This window comes from Lipotes vexillifer, unplaced genomic scaffold (assembly GCF_000442215.2).
Source record: "Lipotes vexillifer unplaced genomic scaffold, Lipotes_vexillifer_v1.1 scaffold726, whole genome shotgun sequence".
In the NCBI taxonomy this organism is placed as follows: Eukaryota; Metazoa; Chordata; class Mammalia; order Artiodactyla; family Lipotidae; genus Lipotes; species Lipotes vexillifer.
Window position 1 is genome coordinate 234700 of NW_006770733.1, and position 18459 is coordinate 253158.

Here is an 18459-nt window from a genome sequence, read left to right on the forward strand (position 1 = left end):
TTGATCTTTGTTCTTCTTGTTCTGAGTTGTTGTCACTGAAGGTAATAAACACCTAATTGTTAAAACTGGATATAATTAACAATAAATTGTTGTGTCCATCTGCTTGCTGTATCTAATGCTAGTCCTCAAACTTTTCCATATTTTGTCTTTGTGAAACCATCTACTCTTCTTCCATTAGGAAAGAAATCTACTAAGTTGCTTTCCAAAGCATTTATCGTCATCAGGTTGTTTCTTTGTTAGCAGATGATAGCTTATTCGATTAATATGGGAGACATGGGTGAAGGTGGACTTGACACTGAGAGGATTATACTCCATGTGACATGGTTGCCAAAACAGCAAGTATTCTTCGGGGCATAAACACAAAACACAGCTCCTTCAATCATGTATACAATTCAGACACACACTTGAGAGCTTTTGCCGCATTCCCTATGAACCAGGGAATGTTAATGAGGATAGAGAGTAGTTAGAGCTCAGCTTCAGTGTCTGCTAATTGCAAATTTGCTGATATTCTGGATTCTAGACCTTGCTTGTATGAGCGAACAGCCTTCATACTCATTTGCCTTCACAAAGACGATTCCCAAACTTAAGTGCAGCGTAGTTTTGGCAGTGCCTTTTCTGTTCTCCCAGGCAACTTTACTCACCTAACAAAAACAACAGTAATGTTGTGTTTACTTATTATAGGAGCTACCGTACAAAGTCCTTAATAGGCATGATTTCATTTAATACTGTTTAAATCCCTATAAGGCTCCATGTGTTTGTATTTTTTACAGATCTTTTCCTGTAATTGATATCTAGTCTCATAGCGTTGTGGTCGGAAAAGATACTTGATACAATTTTAATTTTCTTAAATTTACCAAGTCTTGATTTGTGACCCAGGATATGATCTATCCTGGAGAATGTTCCATGAGCAATTGAGAAAAATGTGTATTCTGTTGTTTTTGGATGGAATGTCCTATAAATATCAATTAAGTCCACCTTTTTTTTTACATATTTATTGGAGTATAATTGCTTTACAATGCTGTGTTAGTTTCTGCTTTTATAACAAAGTGAATCAGTTATACATATGCTCCCATATCTCCTCCCTCTTGCGTTTCCCTCACTCCCACCCTCCCTCTCCCACCCATCCAGGTGGTCACAAAGCACCACCGAGCTGTTCTCCCTGTGCTATGCGGCTGCTTCCCACTAGCTATCTACCTTACATTTGGTAGTGTATATATGTCCATGTCTCTCTCTCACTTTGTCACAGCTTACCCTTCCCCCTCCCATATCCTCAAGACCATGTTCTAGTAGGTCTGTGTCTTTATTCCTGTCTTACCCCTAGGTTCTTCATGACATTTTCTTTTTCTTAAATTCCATATAGATGTGTTAGCATACGGTATTTGTCTTTCTCTTTCTGACTTACTTCACTCTGTATGACACACTCTAGGTCCATCCACCTCATTACAAATAGCTCAATTTCATTTCTTTTTATGGCTGAGTAATACTCCATTGTATATATGTGCTACATCTTCTTTATATATTCATCCGATGATGGACACTTAGGTTGTTTCCATCTCCTGGCTATTGTAAATAGAGCTGCAATGAACATTTTGGTACATGACTCTTCTTGAATTATGGTTTTCTTAGGGTATATGCCCAGTAGTGGGATTGCTGGGTCATATGGTAGTTCTATTTGTAGTTTTTTAAGGAACCTCCATACTGTTCTCCACAGTGGCTGTATCAATTTACATTCCCACCAACAGTGTAAGAGGGTTCCCTTTTCTCCACACCCTTTCCAGAATTTATTGTTTCTAGATTTTTTGATGATGGCCATTCTGACCGGTGTGAGATGATAGCTCATTGTAGTTTTGATTTGCATTTCTCTAATGATTGATGATGTTGAGCATTATTTCATGTGTTCGTTGGCAATCTGTATATTTTCTTTGGAGAAATGTCTATTTAGGTCTTCTTCCCATTTTTGGATTGGGTTGTTTGTTTTTTTGTTATTGAGCTGCAAGAGCTGCTTGTAAATTTTGGAGATTAATCCTTTGTCAGTGGCTTCATTTGCAAATATTTTCTCCCATTCTGAGGCTTGTCTTTTGGTCTTGTTTATGGTTTCCTTTGCTGTGCAAAAGCTTTGAAGTTTCATTAGGTCCCACTTGTTTATTTTTGTTTTTATTTCCCTTTCTCTAGGAGGTGGGTCAAAAAGGATCTTGCTGTGATTTGTGTCATAGAGTGTTCTGCCTATGTTTTCCTCTAAGAGTTTGATAGTTTCTGGCCTTACATTTAGGTCTTTAATCCATTTTGAGCTTATTTTTGTGTATGGTGTTAGGGAGTGATCTAATCTCATACTTTTACATGTACCTGTCCAGTTTTCCCAGCACTACTTATTGAAGAGGCTGTCCTTTCTCCACTGTACATTCCTGCCTCCTTTATCAAAGATAAGCTGACTATATGTGCGTGGGTTTATCTCTGGGCCTTCTATCCTGTTCCATTGATCTATCTTTCTGTTTTTGTGCCAATACCATACTGTCTTGATTATTGTAGCTTTGTAGTATAGTTGGAAGTCAGGGAGCCTGATTCCTCCAGCTCTGTTTTTAGTTCTCAAGATTGCTTTGGCTATTCAGCGTACTTTGTGTTTCCATACAAATTGTGAAATTTTTTGTTCTAGTTCTGTGAAAAATGCCAGTGGTAGTTTGATAGGGATTGCATTGAATGTGTAGATTGCTTTGGGTAGTAGAGTCATTTTCACAATGTTGATTCTTCCAACCCAAGGACATGGTATATCTTTCCATCTATTTGCATCATCTTTAATTTCTTTCATCAGTGTCTTATAATTTTCTGCATACAGGTCTTTTGTCTCCTTAGGTGGGTTTATTCCTAGATATTTTATTCTTTTTGTTGCAATGGTAAATGGGAGTGTTTTCTTGATTTCACTTTCAGATTTTTCATCATTAGTGTATAGGAATGCCATAGATTTCTGTGCATTAATTTTGTATCCTGCTACTTTACTAAATTCATTGATTAGCTCTAGTAGTTTTCTGGTAGCATCTTTAGGATTTTCTATGTATAGTATCATGTCATCTGCAAACAGTGACAGCTTTACTACTTCTTTTCCAATTTGGATTCCTTTTATTTCCTTTTCTTCTCTGATTGCTGTGGCTAAAACTTCCAAAACTGTGTTGAATAAGTGTGGTGAGAGTGGGCAGCCTTGTCTTGTTCCTGATCTTAGTGGAAATGCTTTCAATTTTTCACCATTGAGGACGATGTTGGCTGTGGGTTTGTCATAGATGGCCTTTATTATGTTGAGGAAAGTTCCCTCTATGTCTGCTTTCTGGAGGGTTTTTATCATAAATGGGTGTTGAATTTTGTCAAAGCTTTCTCTGCATCTATTGAGATGATCATATGGTTTTTCTCCTTCAATTTGTTAATATGGTGTATCACGTTGATTGATTTGCGTATATTGAAGAATCCTTGCATTCCTGGAATAAACCCCACTTGATCATGGTGTATGATCCTTTTAATGTGCTGTTGGATTCTGTTTGCTAGTATTTTGTTGAGGATTTTTGCATCTATGTTCATCAGTGATATTGGCCTGTAGTTTTCTTTCTTTGTGACATCCTTGTCTGGTTTTGGTATCAAGGTGATGGTGGCCTCGTAGAATGAGTTTGGGAGTGTTCCTCCCTCTGCTATATTTTGGAAGAGTTTGAGAAGGATAGGTGTTAGCTCTTCTCTAAATGTTTGATAGAATTCGCCTGTGAAGCCATCTGGTCCTGGGCTTTTGTTTGTTGGAAGATTTTTAATCACAGTTTCAATTTCAGTGTTTGTGATTGGTCTGTTCATATTTTCTATTTCTTCCTGATTCAGTCTTGGCAGTTTGTGCATTTCTAAGAATTTGTCCATTTCTTCCAGATTGTCCATTTTATTGGCATAGAGTTGCTTGTAGTAATCCCTCATGATCTTTTTTATTTCTGCAGTGTCAGTTGTTACTTCTCCTTTTTCATTTCTAATTCTATTGATTTGAGTCTTCTCCCTTTTTTTCTTGATGAGTCTGGCTAATGGTTTATCAATTTTGTTTATCTTCTCAAAGAACCAGCTTTTAGTTTTATTGATCTTTGCTATTGTTTCCTTCATTTCTTTTTCATTTATTTCTGATCTGATTTTTATGATTTCTTTCCTTCTGCTAACTCTGGGGTTTTTTTGTTCTTCTTTCTCTAATTGCTTGAGGTGCAAGGTTAGGTTGTTTATTCGAGATGTTTCCTGCTTCTTAAGGTGGGCTTGTATTGCTATAAACTTCCCTCTTAGAACTACTTTTGCTGCATCCCATAGGTTTTGGGTCGTCATGTCTCCATTGTCATTTGTTTCTAGGTATTTTTTGATTTCCTCTTTGATTTCTTTAGTGATCACTTCGTTATGAAGTAGTGTATTGTTTAGCCTCCATGTGTTTGTATTTTTTACAGATCTTTTCCTGTAATTGATATCTAGTCTCATAGTGCTGTGGTCAGAAAAGATACTTGATACAATTTCAATTTTCTTAAATTTACCAAGGCTCGATTTGTGAACCAGGATATGATCTATCCTGGAGAATGTTCCATGAGCACTTGAGAAAAATTTGTATTCTGTTATTTTTGGATGGAATGTCCTATAAATATCAATTAAGTCCATCTTGTTTAATGTATCTTTTAAAGCTTGTGTTTCCTTATTTATTTTCATTTTGGATGATCTGTCCATTGGTGAAAGTGGGGTGTAACGTCCCCTACTATTATTGTGTTACTGTCGATTTCCCCTTTTATGGCTGTTAGTATTTGCCTTATGTATTGAGGTGCTCCTATGTTGGGTGCATAAATGTTTACTATTGTTATAGCTTCTTCTTGGATCGATCCCTTGATCATTATGTAGTGTCCTTCTTTGTCTCTTCTAATAGTCTTTATTTTAAAGTCTATTTTGTCTGATATGAGAATTGCTACTCCAGCTTTCTTTTGGTTTCCATTTGCATGGAATATCTTTTCCCATCCCCTTACTTTCAGTCTGTATGTGTCTGTAGATCTGAAGTGAGTCTCTTGTAGACAGCATATATATGGGTCTTGTTTTTGTATCCATTCAGCCAGTGTGTGTCTTTTGGTGGGAGCATTTAATCCATTTACATTTAAGGTAATTATCGATATGTATGTTCCTATCCCCATTTTCTTAATTGTTTTGGGTTTGTTATTGTAGGTCTTTTCCTTCTCTTGTGTTTCTTGCGTAGAGAAGTTCCTTTAGCATTTGTTGTAAAGCTGGTTTGGTGGTGCTGAACTGTCTGAGCTTTTTTTTTTTTTTTTTGCGGTACGCGGGCCTCTCACTGCCATGGCCTCTCCCACCGCGGAGCACAGGTTCCGGACACGCAGGCCCAGCAGCCATGGCCCACGGGCCCAGCTGCTCCACAGCATGTGAGATCCCCCTGGACCGGGGCACGACCCCCCGTCCCCTGCATTGGCAGGCAGACTCCCAACCACTGTGCCACCAGGGAAGCCCCTGTCTCAGCTTTTGCTTGTCTGTAAAGGTTTTAATTTCTCCATCAAATCTGAATGAGATCCTCGCTGGGTAGAGTAATCTTGGTTGCAGTTTCTTCTCCTTCATCACTTTAAATATGTCCTGCCACTCCCTCCTGGGTTGCAGAGTTTCCGCTGAAAGATCAGCTGTTAACCTTTTGGGGATTCCCTTGTGTGTTATTCGTTATTTTTCCCTTGCTGCTTTTAATATGTTTTCTTTGTATTTAATTTTTGACAGTTTGATTAATATGTGTCTTGGCATGTTTCTCCTTGGATTTATCCTGTATGGGACTCTCTGTGCTTCCTGGACTTGATTAACTATTTCCTTTCCCATATTAGGGAAGTTTTCAACTATAATCTCTTCAAATATTTTCTCAGTCCCTTTCTTTTCCTCTTCTTCTTCTGGGACCCCTATAATTCGAATGTTTGTGCATTTAATATTGTCCCAGAGGTCTCTGAGACTGTCCTCAGTTCTTTTCATTCTTTTTTCTTTATTCTGCTCTGCAGTAGTTATTTCCAGTATTTTATCTTCCAGGTCACTTATCTGTTCTTCTGCCTCAGTTATTCTGCTATTGATCCCTTGTAGAGAATTTTGAATTTCATTTATTGTGTTGTTCATTGTTGCTTGTTTCCTCTTTAGTTCTTCTAGGTCCTTGTTAAATGTTTCTTGCATTTTCTCTATTCCATTTCCAAGATTTTGGATCATCTTTACTTTCATTATTCTGAATTCTTTCTCAGGTAGATTGCCTATTTCCTCTTCCTTTGTTAGGTCTGGTGGGTTTTTACCTTGCTCCTTCGTCTGCTGTGTATTTTTCTGTCTTCTCATTTTGCTTATCTTACTGTGTTTGGGGTCTCCTTTTTGCAGGCTGCAGGTTCGTAATTCCTGTTGTTTTTAGTGTCTGTCCCCAGTGGCTAAGGTTGGTTCAGTGGGTTGTGTAGGCTTCCCGGTGGAGGGGACTAGTGCCTGTGTTCTGGTGGATGAGGCTGGATGTTGTCTTTCTGGTGGGATTACATCTGTATTTTCCTAATGAAAATAAATGAGGCTTAGAAAACTAAGAAACTTACCCAAGGCTACACAGTTGGTAAACAGTGCATACAAAGTATTCATTTCCCAGTCTGTCCCCTTTGGTAGATTGAAATTAACAGCAAGAGTTATAGCTTTCTAATGCTTGAGTCTTCCATACAGTGCCTAACTTTTAGTAGGTACTTGATAAATGTGTATTTGATACCTGTGAACTCTTTCTTGGCCAACCAGGCTTCTGGTTCTGATTCCTTCTTATGTGAAACAAACTCAAGTAGAAGAACTGTAGTGAGAATGAAACAGAAGGGGAAGAAGGTGAGGCAGGTCCTAGAGCCAGTGGAAAAAGGTAAAGGGTATAGCCATAGTAGTGTTTCAGGACGGAGAGCTTCATTTTGGCCACAGGTTGACTCCCTAATAAAGATAGGTTAATTTGGCTGAGACCTCGATCACATTAACTTAAACTGACACTCCAGAGTTACGTATCAAAAGATTTAGTCACATGTGTGTTAAATTAATGTGAGCTTTCTTTCCTGACCCTTCATCTTTATATATTGCTAAATCTCTAAGCAAGTTTAACCATAAACCAAATGCTAACTCTCACTCTCGAGACCATTAAGAGATTAGCCCTCACAGCAATCAGAGAAGAAAAAGAAATAAAAAGAACCCAAATTGGAAAAGAAGTAAAACTGTCACTGTTTGCAGATGACATGGTACTATACATAGAGAATCCTAAAGATGCTACCAGAAAACTACTAGAGCTAGTCAATGAATTTGGTAAAGTAGCAGGATACAAAATTAATGCCCAGAAATCTCTTGCATTCCTATACACTAATGATGAAATCTCTGAAAGAGAAGTTAAGGAAACACTCCCATTTACCACTGCAACGAAAAGAATAAAATAGCTAGGAATAAACCAACCTACGGAGACAAAAGACCTGTATGCAGAAAACTATAGGACACTGATGAAAGAAATTAAAGATGATACAAACAGATGGAGAGATATACCATGTTCTTGGATTGGAAGAATCAACATTTTGAAAATGACTCTACTACCCAAAACAATCTACACATTCAATGCAATCCCTATCGAACTACCACTTGCTTTACCACTAGCCAAAGCAATCTTGAGAACTAAAAACGGAGCTGGAGGAATCAGGCTCCCTGACTTCAGACTGTACTACAAAGCTACAGTAATCAAGACAGTGTGGTATTGGCACAAAAACAGAAATATAGATCAATGGAATAGGATAGAAAGCCCAGAGATAAACCCATGCACATGTGGTCACCTTATCTTTGATAAAGGAGGCAAGAATATACAATGGAGAAAGGACAGTCTCTTCAATAAATGGTGCTGGGAAAACTGTATAGCTACATTTAAAAGAATGAAATTACAGCACTCCCTAACACCATATACAAAAATAAACTTAAAATGGATTAAAGACCTAAATGTAAGGCCAGACACTATAAAACTCCTAAAGGAAAACATAGGCAGAACACTCTATGACATAAATCACAGCAAGATCCTTTTTGACCCACCTCCTAGAGAAAGGGAAATAAAAACAAAAATAAACAAATGGGACCTAATGAAACTTAAAAGGTTTTGCACAGCAAAGGAAACCATAAACAAGACCAAAAGACAGCCCTCAGAATGGGAGAATATGTTTGCAAACGAAGCAGCTGACAAAGGATTAATCTGCAAAATATACAAACAGCTCATGCAGCTCAATATCAAAAAAAAGAAACAACCCAGTCCAAAAATGGGCAGAACACCTAAATAGACATTTCTACAAAGAAGATACACAGATTGCCAACAAACACAAGGAAGGATGCTCAGCACCACTAATCATTAGAGAAATGCAAATCAAAACTGCAATGAGGTATCACCTCACACTGGTCAGAATGGTCATCATCAAAAAATCTACAAACAATAAATGCTGGAGAGGGTGTAGTGAAAAGGGAACCCTTGTGAACTGTTGGTGGGAGTGTGAATTGATACAGCCACTATGGAGAACAGTATGGAAGTTCCTTAAAAAACTAAAAATAGGGCTTCCCTGGTGGCACAGTGGTTGAGAGCCCGCCTGCCGATGCAGGAGACACGGGTTCATGCCCTGGTCCGGGAAGATCCCACATGCCGCGGAGCAGCTGGGCCCGTGAGCCCTGGCCGCTGAGCCTGTGCATCCGGAGCCTGTGCTCCGCAGCAGGAGAGGCCACAACAGTGAGAGGCCCGTGTACTGCAAAAAAATAATAATAATAAAAAATAAAAATTGGCCCTGTTGAGGAGTGGTTTTATGCTCCTTGTCTTGAGTTTTGAAGGAACTAGGACCAGCTCTTTCCCCTCTCTTTCTCCTTCCCTCACTGGGTTTTGAGGAGGCTTGCACTGTCCTTTGTGGCTGCTCTTCCTGACTCTGCTGGTTTCCCCCTAAACCACATAGACTAAGTCTGCTGAGTTTTGTGTAACCAAGCACCACATACGTGGCAGTGCTTGACTCAAGAAAGGCTGTAACAGGCCCTGGGAACTGGCTCCCTGTGGCATTTCACAGCGTTGATCCTGAGCGTCTGCTTTGTCCCTTACGCGTCAGAGTGTTTTTGCAGAACTGTAGAGTTTTAAGACTTGTGCTACTTTGCTGTGGTACATTATTTGTGCATTTAACTGTACATAACATATTGGTCCTAAGCTTTATTTTTTTACTCTGTGTCCTTAATTTTGTTAGTTGTGCAGCTGTTCTCTGTTTTCTTTCTTAGCTGGTAACTTTTATTGCCTGGTAATGCTCATCTTAACATTATGTGAAGGCTCTGGTCCTTGAGTCCCCTCTTAAATTTACAAAAGTAGATGAAATTGAATTTCTAGCAAATTGATGAATAATAATGAGCCAGGTTTTTCTGGGGTCTCTGGATTCGCAAACCAAAATAATACAGTGACTAGAATTTGAAATTGGACTCATTTTTAAAGCCTAAGAGAGAGGAGTACATGGCAAATGCAGGTGACCCACAGCTCAGCTTGGCCCCCAACCTGGCACTTTTTTTTTTTTTTAAGCGTGACGAAATGTTTATTATAAGTTCAAACATGAATTGACACCAGAGAGTCCATACGAAAGGGAATCAATGTAACATATAGGACAGAGGACTTGTTCAGACTTCACAACTCACTAGACATAAGAATATATACATCTTTGATGAAGCCACAAGAATGTAATGTGTGTATAAAGGCTTTTATCTGTAGTGGCACTTTTTATTTTTTTAAATAGATTCTTTATAGAGCCTGAAGGGTAGATCACATGTGAACAAAGGTGAATGGATTTTTCCCTTTCCCTTACATTATTTTTCCTACCAGTATGTCCTATAATTTTGTTTTTTTTCTACTGAAATAATTTCCGGTTATCCTGGTTCATGTTTTACTTTTTGTGTGTGGATAGAAAGGAATCTCGTGTACCCAGTGTATAGCCTGCCTGGTGGTTTGCCTCTTCCTGACCTCACATAAACTAGCAGGGGGAAGGAGCCCAGCATTGGAGACTGTTGCTCTGGCTACGTGGATGATTTCCAGGTGGGCGTCAGAAGAGCTGCCTCTTCTTGTGTTGGGCTTGCTGGTGTCTGTGCTGAGTGGGTAATAGCCAGGTGCTGGTCATGTTGAGGAACCAACTCTGTTCTCCCATCTTCTTAGGACATGTAAGCTGCTTCTGACTGATCAACAACAACAACAAAAAGGTTAATTCTGGATTTAAAATTTAGTGTAAGCAGCTCATTTTTTTAAAGAGGAAGAAGGGGAAAACGAATCAATTTTAGGGCTAAAAATAACCATTCCAGAGAAGTATTTATGAAGTATTGATTGATTGTTTGCACAGTGGAAAAAAGATTAATCTCTCCACCTCTAATGATAACCCTCATCAAAATCGGCTTTCTACGAGAGTTTGCTGCATCTGTGTCTGGGTCCCTGAGAATGTGTTACTTTGGGCAAATTCTGTTTCATTCTGCCTTTTCTGTATCTCCTAATTCCTGGTGTAACACCTCATCACACTCAGGAGGCTTTCCTAAAAGTACTCTTCTAATTGAATAGAGACAGAATAAAGAAATATGTCTGAAGAACTTCTGCAGAGATCTAGTTGAATTTCATTTATACCCATTCAAAAGGAATATTTGAAATACGGAACTCAGGATTCAGTTGACTAATGAGTTCAGCAATAAGAGGAAAGAAAGAAGAAAACAGATTCAAATGAAGTAGCCATTGATCTGAACAGAAACCTTTTGAATCTTAGAATTGCAGTGCTGAACGTTAAAAATCATTTCAGTGATGAAATTCAAATGTGGTTATGTGTTCCTGATAATTACTTTATAAATTGAAAATATTTCTATGTTAAAATTCATTATAAGGAGACATACTTGCTGTGACAAAGGCACATGTATTTGTGTAAATTTAAAGGACCTGTGCTTTGTCAGAGAAATAGCCACAAGTTCCTGGTTCAGCTTTGTGTGACATTGTACATGCTACTAACACCTTTTTACCACAGTTTATAAAATGGGAATAACATATATCTTACAGGGTTTTGTGATACTCAAATAAGATAATGTATCTAAAAAACATTTTCTATAGGTTGGTCAAATGTTGTTAGTCTTCCCATCTTTCTATCTAGAAAATACAGAAATGTTGTAAGTTGTATAAGTTTTTCTTCTTGTGTAATTTTGTCAAAACAGATAGAAATAAAAATTTTATATTTTAGGACATCCTTTTAATGCATTTTAATATTAAATATTAAAATACATCAGTTTCAAAACTATTTGTACAAATTCTTAAATTACATTGGAGAATTTAATAAACTTTTCATCTTGTTTTTATATATTAAATGTTTGAATTCAGTCTAGAATTATTTTTATTATATTGTTGTAAGGATTTTTTTTCACATTTGATATATCTATTAAAGATGATTGCTTTCCCTTGTGAAATTCCCTTGGATTTATTTATGTGTTTGTTTTATTATTATTTAGAGAAGTATAATACAGAAATGCATTAAAATTAGCAATAGACTTAGTGTATGATCCAGCAATCCCACTTCTGAGTATATCTCAAAAGGAAATGAGATCACTACCTCAGAGAGTTATCTGCACCCCCATATTCATTGCAGCATTATTCACAGTAGACAAGGTGTGAAAACAACCTAAATGCCTGTTAACAGGTGAACGGATAAAGAAAATGGGTCATATATATAATGGAATGTTATTCAACTTTTAAAAAGAGGGAAATCCTGCCGTTTGCGCAACATAAATGAACCTAGAGGACATTATGCCAAGTGAGATAAGCCAGAAAGACAAATACTACATGATCTCATTTATATATGGAATCTAAAATAGTTAAACTCATAGAAGCAGAAAGTAGAATGGTGGTTGCCAGGAGTGGGGGAAATGGGGAGATGGGTACAAAGTTTCAGTTATGCAAGATGAGTAAGTTCTGGAGATCTGATGTACAGCATGACTATAGTTATCAAAGCTGTATTGTATACTTGAAATTTACTAAGTGTATAGATCTTAAATGTTTTCACCACACATATACACACACACAAATGGTAACTAGTGAAGTGATGGGTCTTCTAATTCACTTGATTGCAGTGATCATTTCACAGTGTATGCCTATACCAAACATCAAGTTATATACCTTATAATGTATACAACCTTTATTTGTCAACCATACCTTAACCAAGCTGGGGGGAGAAAAAAAGAATATATTATTTCTGAATAGTTTTATTTTTGCCCTAAGCAAGTATTACTTTATAGTTAAATGTTATCATAAACACTTACATTTAAATGTATTTATATAATTAAACTTCTTGACTATCTTCTAAAGTATATTATTTAAAATTGTAACCACTTAATTCCTCAAAAACCTGAAAAAAATTTTTGTTTTAATATGCATGGGATGGACTTTAGTTTCTGCATTGTGTTAGTTAATGAACACCAGTAGAGGGAGCTCCAACTCATCTTTCTTGATAAATTTAGCTCTCAACTGAAAATGTAGGTTTGTGGAAAAGGGCACGCAGTGAAAGAAACTTAAATAATACGTGGTTATAAACATTTTCAAAGGTACTAAAGAATGACAACTGTAATTCTTCTTACCTTTTAGGGGGAAAACAATCTCAGTTTGATTTCCATGCTTTTAAGTTAACTACCCTCAAATAACTAAACAGAAAACTTACATGTAGTATAACCACTTTGTAAGGAATCCATCAGGCAGCCCAAGGCTTTTAAAATCAAAAATCTATGTCTGGTCAGTTGAGGAAGAGGAGGAAGAACAGTGGTGGTAATGTTATTGTTTGAAATAAGGTTAAGTAAAATAAAATTTTATTAATTGGTAGATAGTCACAATAGCAATGTCATAATAAGACGAACTGCTGAGTCACTGTGTAGAACAAGGAGAGAGAAAATTTTCATTTTACTTAGAGCTCTTATGCATTCAGAAGGTTTTTAAACCAAAATCTAGAAAGGCTGTAGAACCTTCTTTCCTATCTAGAGGGCTGGGCCTAATTATTACCTGTTGGTTTCTTTATAGACCCGAGAAGAAAATATCATGTGAGATTGCTGGCTTACAACAACATAGAAGATGGCTACCAGGCAGATCAAACAGTCAGTACTCCGGGATGCGTGTGTAAGTAAGAGTTACAGTAGCTTGTTTCACAATGTAAGACTCATACTCTTTTTTTCTCTACTTCCTTCTTTAAGTCTCATTACTACTTGGATACCTTGGTGGTTTTATTACTTTCATATCCTCCAGGATACCTAACATAGTATCTTGAACAAGTACATACTCAGTAAATATTTAAGTGAGATCTATTTAATTATAAGAACCTATTTTAGTTTTGCAAGGAAGAGACCATTAGAAATTTAACTGTGGGGACTCCCCTGGTGGTGCAGTGGTTAAGAATCCGCCTGCCAATGCAGGGGACACGGGTTCGAGCCCTGGTCTGGGAAGATCCCACATGCCATGGAGCAACTAAGCCCGTGCACCACAACTACTGAGCCTGCGCTCTAGAGCCTATGAGCCACAGCTACTCAGCCTGCGTGCCACAACTACTGAAGCCCACGTACCTAGAGCCCATGCTCTGCAACAAGAAAAGCCACCACAATGAGAAGCCCGTGCACTGCATTGAAGAGTAGCCCCCGTTCGCCGCAACTAGAGAAAGCCCACGTGCAGCAATGAAGACCCAGCGCAGCAAAAATAAATTAATTAATTAAATAAAATTTTTTAAAAAAGAAATTTAACTGGGAAAATAACCCTGAATACCTACAAATACTAAGTTTTCTTTTATCTCCTTTAACCTTGAGGCTAATTATTTCCTTCCAGTTGCTATTCAGTTTTATTGCTACTGAGAGCTCTTTGGTTTTATTGCTACTAAAGAGGATGTCAGTCTAGTTTTAAGTCTACTGCTGGCTTTCTGAATGTCTTCAGCTGGTAGCTTGACTTCTCTGTGCTTCTGTCTTACATTCTAAGTATTGATAATATTTGATTCCTTATCTAACTTACGGAAGAGTCGCTCAGGTTTGAATGATACATCTCTAGACCACTATGAACCTCTGGTGGAAGAAAGACCTAAAGGGTGGGGTGTTACGATTTTACCATTTTACCACTTTCTACATTAAATGTTACGCCACGTGGTAAATTAACATTGTCTTTTTCAATAGCTGTTCGTGATCGCATGGTTCCTCCTCCACCACCACCCCACCATCTCTATGCGAAGGCTAATACCTCATCTTCCATCTTCCTGCACTGGAGGAGGCCTGCGTTCACCACTGCACAAATAATTAACTACACCATCCGCTGTAACCCTGTTGGCCTGCAGAATGCTTCTTTGGTTTTATACCTTCAAACGTATGTAGCTTCTATTAATGGTTGTTTTCTTTGCTCTCCTCCCCACTCACACTTCCTTCTTTACTATCTTGGGCCAACTTGAGCTTCAGCTGTAAGCATTTGTCTCAGAACTTATCTTACTTATGTCAGGGCAGGGGATTTGCATCTTTACCATAATCAGTTCTGAAAACCGCATTTATTTTGAAATTTAATTTTCATAAATGATTTTTTTGTTGTTTCCCCAGCCTCGTGCAACAAGATTAGACAAGAAACTATCAATATGATGACTTTCAAGTAGCTCAACTTAGTATATTTAAAGAAGGAAACAAGTCAATTTTCATGCTGGCATCAAAAAATAAAGCTAGTTATTCTGTTTGCTAGGTTATAGTTAGAAAGATGCCCATCATTATACTTTAAAGAGTGATTTGACTTACAGTATTTCAGAAGAAATCCCTTTGATTTGGAACACGTCTATACTGTTAATTTCCTAGTTTCCTCTCAGAGAGGCAGTTTTTAGGCTTATTTCTATAATATCCAGTGTAGCATTTTAATAATCAAATTAGATTGCTTTTTAATCTAAAAATTTTTTTTAAAGAAAATGAGGGAGGTAATAAATAACAGTAACCTGTACTGATTGGAAATACTGGCAATCTTTTAGAAACAATGTGCTACCAGCATTAACTACTTTATTGCTCATTATAGATCAGAAACTCACATGTTGGTTCAAGGTCTAGAACCAAACACCAAATATGAATTTGCTGTTCGACTGCATGTGGATCAACTTTCCAGTCCCTGGAGCCCCGTTGTCTACCACTCTACACTTCCAGAAGGTAAAGAAAGCAGCTCCCCTGTGGGTTTTATCTGGGTTTTATCTATGTATTATACACACGCACACACGTCACTTTGAAGAAGATACTACCCTGCTTGCCACCTACCAGTCTGCGTGTATGTTTTTATTTTGTTTCTTAACTTTTGAAGTTTCTTTTCCTCTCAATGTATTGCACAAGCAAGTAGGCCTAAATTTAGGGTCTCTTTAGGGGGTGCTACATTTTCTAAGAACAGGTGTGCTGTACAAGGCTGCACCCAAGTAATTTAAAAATGGAAGAAAGTGGGTAACATATTTAATGATGTTAGGAGCCCACATTAGAATCTAATGTGAGCGGTAGCTTGATTCTGTGCATAGTGCAGTATAGATGATACCGGATTGAGCACCAATTCTGTAGCTTACCAACGGCAGTTGCTAAAATATTCCATGTCTCTAAACCTGCATTTCCTTTTTTTAAAAATTAATTTTTATTGGAGTATAGTTGCTTTACAGTGTTGTTAGTTTCTGCTGTACAGCAAAGTGAATCAGCTGTATGTATATGTATATCCCCTCTTTCTTGGATTTCCTTCCCATTTAGGTCACCACAGAGCATTGAGTAGAGTTCCCTGTGCTCTACAGTAGGTTCTCATTAGTTATCTACTTTATACATAGTATCAATAGTGTATATATGTCGGTCCCCATCTCCTAATTCATACAACTCCCCCCCACCCCTGGTATCCATACATTTGTTCTCTACATCTGTGTCTCTATTTCTGCTTTGCAAATAAGTTCATCTGTATCATTTTTTTAGATTCCATATATAAGCGATATTATGCAATATTTGTTTTTCTCTTTCTGACTTACTTCACTCTCTCTGACAGTCTGTAGGTCCATCCACATCTTTGCAAATGGCACAATTTCATTCCTTTCAATAGCTGAGTAATATTTCATTGTGTATATATACCACATCTTCTTTATCCATTCCTGTGTTGATGGACATTTAGGTTGCTTCCATGTCCTGGCTATTGTAAACAATGCTGCAGTGAACATTGTGGTGCGTGTATCTTTTTGAGTTATGTTTTTCTCCAGGTATATACCCAGGAGTGGGATTGCTGGGTCATATGGTAGTTCTATTTTTAGTATTTTAAGGAACCTCCATACTGTTCTCCATAGTGGTTGTATCAATTTACATTCCCACCAACAGTATAAGAGGGTTCCCTTTTCTCCACACCCTCTCCAGCCTTTATTGTTTGTAGATTTTTTGATGCTGGCCATTCTGACCAGTTTGAGGTGATAACCTCATTGTAGTTTTGATTTGCATTTCTCTAATAATTAGCAATGTTGAGCATCTTTTCATGTGCCTCTTGGCCATCCATATGTCTTCTTTGGAGGAATGTGTATTTAGTTCTTCTGCCCATTTTTTGATTGGGTTGTGTTTTTTATTGTTTTTGTTTTTTTGATATTGAGCTGCATGAGCTGTTTGTATACTTTGGATATTAATCCCTTGTCAGTTACCTTGTTTGCAAATATCTTCTCCCATTCGGAGGGTTGTCTTTTTGTCTTGTTTATGGTTTCCTGTGCTGTGCAAAAGCTTTTAAGTTTAATTAGGTCCCATTTTTGTATTTTTGTTTTTATTTTCATTACTCTAGGAGATGGGTCAAAAAAGATCTTGCTGCAATTTATGTCAAAGAGTGTTCTGCCTATGTTTTCCTCTAAGAGTTTTATAGTGTATGGCCTTACATTTAGGTCTTTAATCCATTTTGAGTTTATTTTTGTGTTTAGGTGTTAGGGAGTGTTCTAATTTCATTCTTTTATATGTAGCTGTCCAGTTTTCCCAGCTCCACTTCTTGAAGAGACTGTCTTTTCTCCATTGTATATTTTTGCCTCCTTTGTCATAGATTAGGTGAACATAGATGTGTGGGTTTATCTCTGGGCTTTCTATCTTGTTCCATTGATTTATATTTCCATTTCTGTGCCAGTACCATGCTGTCTTGATTACTGTAGCTTTGTAGAATAGTCTGAAGTCAGGGAGCCTGATTCCTCCAGCTCCATTTTTCTTTCTCAAGATCGCTTTGGCTATTTGGGGTCTTTTGTGTTTCCATACAAATTGTAAAATTTTTTGTTGTAATTCTGTGAAATATGCCTTTGGTAATTTGATAGGGATTGCATTGAATCTGTAGATTGCTTTGGGTAGTATAGTCATTTTCACAATATTAATTCTTCCAATCCAAGAACATGGTATCTCTCTCAATGCATTTCCTTCTCTCTAGAATGATGGTGAAGGTGTAGATTGCAGCTCTATTTTAATGATGCTGAGAGAAAACAAAGGATACTTATTGAAGTGAGCATTGGGCTGTTTTGCTATGGTTTTGGCAATATTCCATATGTGAGGTAGTGCCCAAAACCAGCTCTTCACACCTTTAGCTCATATTGAACATGGGCTCCACTAAAATCCCAGGACTTCACTACCTTTCGTAAATATAAGGTATTAGTCTAAGATAGATATAAGGTAAAGGTAGATAAGATATAAGGTAAAGTCTGTTCTATAAACTCACTGATTCACAACGGTTTGGAGAGTAACTGAACGTTTCAGTCTCAGAAGTATTTCTTGAGTGGCTTCCTAGATCAGATTAAATATACATTCTATGCATTTTAGTAAGAAATGTAGTTTAGCTTCAGTACCTAATAGAGTGAGTAATGCACAGGTGCCCTGGTGGAACTGTAAACCTTTCTAGTTGTCCATGTGGCAAAACAATATAAAGAGCCCTAAAAATGCTGACAACCTTTGACTTAGTAGTTCCTCATCTAGGAATCTACCACCTCCTTTATATATTTTTAATGTTTTAAACATTATAAAAATGAAATGAGTTTTCAGATAAAGAAGAGAAAAATCGTATTTTGATATTGTCACTAATGAGCTGTAAAAGCTGTGATTTTGAGATGTTTTTATAGTAGTTTCTAGTTTTTTAAACTCTTATCTGTGCCTGTCCAGGTATTTGAGTACTTAATGACCATTTTCTCCTAATAATACAATATTTTCTACATGTGTGCACAGCACCAGCAGGCCCACCAGTTGGAGTGAAAGTGACATTGATAGAGGATGACACTGCCCTGGTTTCTTGGAAACCTCCTGATGGCCCAGAGACGGTTGTGACGCGCTACACTATCTTGTATGCATCCAGGAAGGCCTGGATTGCAGGAGAGTGGCAGGTCCTACACCGAGAAGGTATATATGATCATAATTTACCAAAGGGCATGAAAAGTAAGGTTATTAATGATAAGGAAACAAAGGGAAAGA

The 18459-nt window shown here is 37.5% G+C and overlaps 1 protein-coding gene across 1 annotated transcript in view; it reads left to right on the plus strand.

Annotated features, from left to right (window-relative positions):
* PRTG (protogenin) overlaps positions 1-18459 on the plus strand; it is a 131479-nt gene that overhangs the window by 97238 nt on the left and 15782 nt on the right. Inside the window, exons 12-15 of the mRNA XM_007446352.1 lie at positions 13061-13156; positions 14191-14377; positions 15059-15186; positions 18217-18387. Of these exons, the coding sequence (XP_007446414.1) occupies positions 13061-13156; positions 14191-14377; positions 15059-15186; positions 18217-18387 (582 nt within the window). The remainder of the gene's footprint in view (positions 1-13060; positions 13157-14190; positions 14378-15058; positions 15187-18216; positions 18388-18459) is intronic.